The sequence below is a fragment of the Engraulis encrasicolus genome, chromosome 7 (assembly GCF_034702125.1).
Source record: "Engraulis encrasicolus isolate BLACKSEA-1 chromosome 7, IST_EnEncr_1.0, whole genome shotgun sequence".
In the NCBI taxonomy this organism is placed as follows: domain Eukaryota; kingdom Metazoa; phylum Chordata; class Actinopteri; order Clupeiformes; family Engraulidae; genus Engraulis; species Engraulis encrasicolus.
Window position 1 is genome coordinate 40,003,882 of NC_085863.1, and position 5,000 is coordinate 40,008,881.

The 5,000-nt window shown below is 46.6% G+C and overlaps 1 protein-coding gene across 1 annotated transcript in view; it reads right to left on the bottom strand.

Annotated features, from left to right (window-relative positions):
- The window catches only part of spns2 (SPNS lysolipid transporter 2, sphingosine-1-phosphate), a 119,507-nt gene that overhangs the window by 82,706 nt on the left and 31,801 nt on the right, over positions 1-5,000 (bottom strand). Inside the window, exon 2 of the mRNA XM_063203527.1 lies at positions 2,515-2,580. Within this exon, the coding sequence (XP_063059597.1) occupies positions 2,515-2,580 (66 nt within the window). The remainder of the gene's footprint in view (positions 1-2,514; positions 2,581-5,000) is intronic.

Consider the following 5,000-nt stretch of genomic DNA (forward strand, 5'->3'; position numbering starts at 1 on the left):
CACAGCACACTACTACACCACACCAAACCCCAAACCAAGGTGTGACCTGACAGGGGATTCAGGTTTCTTAGTTATGCCCATGGCACATAGTTTTGAACATATACTGAAATATAGGATGCGGTGCTGTGCTGTGTTGTGTTGTGTTGTGTTGCGTTGCGTTTTTCATTTTCGTAAAGATGAGTTTGCACCCGGTGAACCATATCGGGATGATCCAAGACAGTTTACATTGGACTGGAATGAATGTTGATTAGATTACAAAATCATTTTAGTGAGTTATGCCACTCATCCTTAGCAAACAGAAAAGAGCATTCTCTTCTTTTATTTCTTCAAACAAGTTGAGGGTTAAATGGGCTTTAAATTGCTCTACTGCGATGGCAGTCGCATAAGAAGTGTGTTTGTTCAGCATTGCCACACAGGCAGAGGCAGTAGGATCATTTTTAAAAAGCTCCTATTTAGAGAAAATGACTCTGCCATCAAAAGTAATTCATGCAGAAAGGGTAACGATTTTTTCATTTCCTTGTGTTTTTTTTCTCTCTCCCTAATCTGACTCAATGAATCCCCAAAACTATTTGTGACTGTGGCTCTGTGTGTTTATGCAGATGCTCTTTCATTTTTTGAATGTAACTCTGTATGAAGGGTTCTGCCTCGTGCTTTTCTGGTATCACTGTGTATATATGCATATGAATAAATGTGTATTTTTGTGCATCTTTACTGTAGGTTTTCATTTTAATGAGAGTGTGTTTTTAGGTGTGTGTGTGTGTGTGGGTGTGTGTATAAATATACTATATGTTTGTGTGAGCGCAAGGGCATGTGTGCATGCGTAACTGTGTGTATGTTTGAATAAGATTGTGTGTGTGTGTGTGTGTGTGTGTGAGCGAACATGTGTGCGTGTATAGTGTGTGTGTGTGTGCGCGTGTGTGTGTGAGCGAACATGTGTGCGTGTGTAGCGTGCTCGTCTGTTGACAGGCAGGGAGAGCTGGAGTTCCACAAAGGGCCTCCAGAGCTAATCGGGGCTCCTGTGAAAGACATTTCCGCACAAAAGGTGGATTCACTGGACTCCACTCCGACCCTGACACAGGAAGCCGAGCCCAGAAAACTCCCAGAATTCCATGGCCCGTTAGGCTAACTGCCTAACAGGAACCCTTCTCTAACAGTACAGAGACGCTATTACGGCTCAACTCACAGGAGCAGGAATGAGGTACACACACACGCACACGCGCACACGCACACGCACGCACGCGCACGCACACACACACACACACACACACACACACACACACACACACACACACACACACACACACACACACACACACACACACACACACACACACACACACACACACACAAACACACACACAGCCTTCTCTCTCTTTCCTCCCAATTTCTTAACCAGGATTAAGCTCCTCTGTCCAGGCTTGCTTGCTAACGTGACAGCCATGTTTTTCTTACTTTAGTGTATAGCCTATGGATAGATTTTTTTTGAGTAGGTAGGCAGGTAGACATTTTTCAACAAGACACATTTAAGACAAGAAAATATGGCAGATTACACAAGGAGCCTGTGTTGACACCGTGTTTGCCTTTAAAGTGAATTATGTAAGTCTTAGTGGAGCATGAAGACTGCTGCCAATGGGATATAATTACCCCCTGGAAGGGCAGCAGAAACCATTACCTTACAATTGGGCACCATTAGCGTTTCTATGGCTTCGCCTGGCTTTCCCTTTATGTTTTAGGCTGACTGTACTGTACAAAATGAAGAGTTAACTCAACACTTAAAGAGTCAATTTTACATCTTCTAAAGTGTATGTGGCCCCAGACTACTCTCTGCAGTGTTGAATAAACACTGCATTTATTACTGTGTAGGCAGCACTAGAGTGTATATTTACGACAAATGGCAGCGAGCAGCCCCATCATACGTGACAGAGCACTGCTGTGTGTTTCTGTCACAAGCAGCTAAACAAGTGGTTTAAGGCCCAGTCAATTACCCGGCTTAAGATGATGGACTGTGCGTGTTTGTTTGTGTGTGTGTGTGTGTGTGTGTGTGTGTGTGTGTGTGTGTGTGTGTGTGTGTGTGTGTGTGTGTGTGTGTGCGTGCGTGCGTGCGTGCGTGCGTGCGTGCGTGCGTGCGTGCGAGCGTGCGAGGTTTTCTTGGGGAAGGTGGAGGACCTGAAGCATATAGTCCTTTTTATCCTTTTGTTGGGTGAATCACTCAAGCTTCAAGGAGCTTAGCATCTCGGACTAATGGCGACAAAGTGTGTGTGAGTGTGTGTGTGTGTGTGTGCAGCACACACGCAAGTGAGAGAGAGAGAGAGAGAGAGAGGGAGAGAGAGAGAGAGAGAGAGAGATACTTTGTGTGTGTGTGCATGTGTGTGCATGTGTGTCCATGTTTGCATGTATGAGTATGTGTCAGTATGACTGCATGTGTCTATGGATGTGGATGCAGTCAAGTGTGTAACGCAAGCAAGCGAGGCACAACAACACCATCATTAAGGGATTGAAAGAAGGGAGACTTACCCGTTTGCAACAAACCAGCGTACGTGTCGGATACTGAAAAATGCTGCTTGATGTCGAGGAGCACACCTAAGAAAAGAGAGATAGAGAGAGAGGGAAGAGAAAGGAAAAGAAGAGAAGAGAGGGTTCAGTTGAGTGGTCTTAAACGCACGTTAGCGCTGCCGTAATGAGAGGGCAGGTATAGTGCTGATGCTTGTAATAACACAGTCGTGGCGCATGTTAATGAGGTAATGGCACTGTCTTAAGTGGGTAATTATGAGCAATGTTTTTTTCGTGTCTCCGATGGGTATTATTATTGCTCTGTACTTTTTGTCTGTTTTTGGCTTTTCAAAATGAGCACGGTACACAAAGGGATAAACAAGAGACCTTGTAAAATGTAATGTAGCAACGTCATTTGACTTGTTTTGGTTGTGGTGACGCTACAAACTTGCATAAACACACAGACAGAGACAGACACAGATACACATGCAGGCATGCACGCGTGCTAACACACACACACACACACACACACACACACACACACACACACACACACACACACACACACACACACACACACACACACACACACACCTAATGTCATTATTCCCGCAACACCAAAATATAAAATATATTGGCGACATATTTGAATTGGTTCCAAGACAGGAGCAATCGCACAAAGCAAACTTCAAAGGGAGCTGACGATTGATTAATCATGACTGTCATGGCCGCATCCATTTGAAGTGTCAAAATATTTGCAGCACAAAGCAATCAATCATCATATGGCTGATGCCACCAGAAAAGCTTCCTGTTTCAACGAGTACATTCACATGCTGACTTCATATTTCAATTAGCACACTGTGTGTGTGTGTGTGTGTGTGTGTGTGTGTGTGTGTGTGTGTGTGTGTGTGTGTGTGTGTGTGTGTGTGTGTGTGTGTGTGTGTGTGTGTGTGTGTGTGTGTGTGTGTGTGTGTGTGCGTGCTTGTGTTTATCTATGCGTTTACACCCTTAGTGCCAATAAACTTCATCTTGGTTATTACAAGACGCTCAAAGGCATGACAACAGCTGAACCACTTGTCATCAGTGTGTGAGCTCTCTATTTGTTCCAAGGCCAGTGTGTGTGTGTGTGTTTGTGTGTGTGTGTGTGTGTGTGTGTGTGTGTGTGTGTGTGTGTGTGTGTGTGTGTGTGTGTGTGTGTGTGTGTGTGTGTGTGTGTGTGTGTGTGTGTGTGTGTGTGTGTGTGTGTGCTCGCGTGTGACAAAGAGGGAAAGAGAAACCAAGAGTAACAAAGAAACAGAAAAATAGAGCCTGACGAAAGAAATCAAAAGTGAGCTTGTGAGGAAGAAAATAGACTTATTTCTCCGTTCTCACAATCCCTCACAAAACACGACACACTGCAGGGAAACAGAGTCAGGCTTGCACAGTAAGCAACAAAGGCATAGCCTGTTTCCCATCTCCTCACTGCCACTCGCCCCGTTCCCCATCCACTTTACACCCTGTACACATTCACTTCCTCTCCTGCCTGACACACACTCCCTCCTCTCCTCCTCAGCTCTCCTCTCCTCTCCTCTCTTCTCTTCTCTTCTCTTCTCTTCTCTTCTCTTCTCTTCTCTTCTCTTCTCTTCTCTTCTCTTCTCTTCTCTTCTCTTCTCTTCTCTTCTCTCCTCCCAGATACATATCCACACATCCACCCACCCTCCTCCCTCCCTCGGTGAGCCACACTGTCACTGTCCCTTAGTCTCTGCCCCTAGCCCTCACACCACTGCCCACACTCCCTCCTGTCCTCTCTTCCTGACTCACACGTACATGCACACGCACACGCGCACGCACACACACACACACACACACACACACACTTCCGCTCACACCCCCTCCTTCCCAGCTCTCGTCGGCCACACTCTCGGTCCCCTAGTCCCCTGGCTTCAGCCTCATGCCACTGCCACCACCTCCACAGGGCAGCCCGTGCTGCACTCTGGCCCAAACCATCTGCGCCAGGAGCAGCTATTTAGACCGTGACCAAGGCTGCACGCATGCTGCTGCTGCTTCTGCTGGTAGCTGCTGGTCGCTGGCTGGTGCACTGGTGGTAGTGTGAGAGCCAGTGTGAGAGTCATAGTCTTAGTTAAGGGGGAGCCAGGCAGGCACGGCAGCTGTGTTTGACAGCCAGGCCCAGAGAGAGAGAGAGAGAGAGAGAGAGAGAGAGAGAGAGAGAGAGAGAGAGAGAGAGAGAGAGAGAGAGAGAGAGAGAGAGAGAGAGAGAGAGATAAGAAGAGAGACGGCCATGAGAGGAAATAAAGGGAACGAGAACGAGAACTACAGAGAGAGAAAGGGGGAGGGGGATTGTATAGAAACAGTCTTTCTAATAAAGCAACCTTCAATTGAATTGAGAAAGACAAGAGGGGAAGGGGTGTACAACGAGAGAGCAAGAGAGAGAGAGAGAGGAGAGCAAGAGTGAGAGTGGTAGATATAGAGCTAGAGATGAAGATAATGTAGATCACAGCCCTAGATGTCTC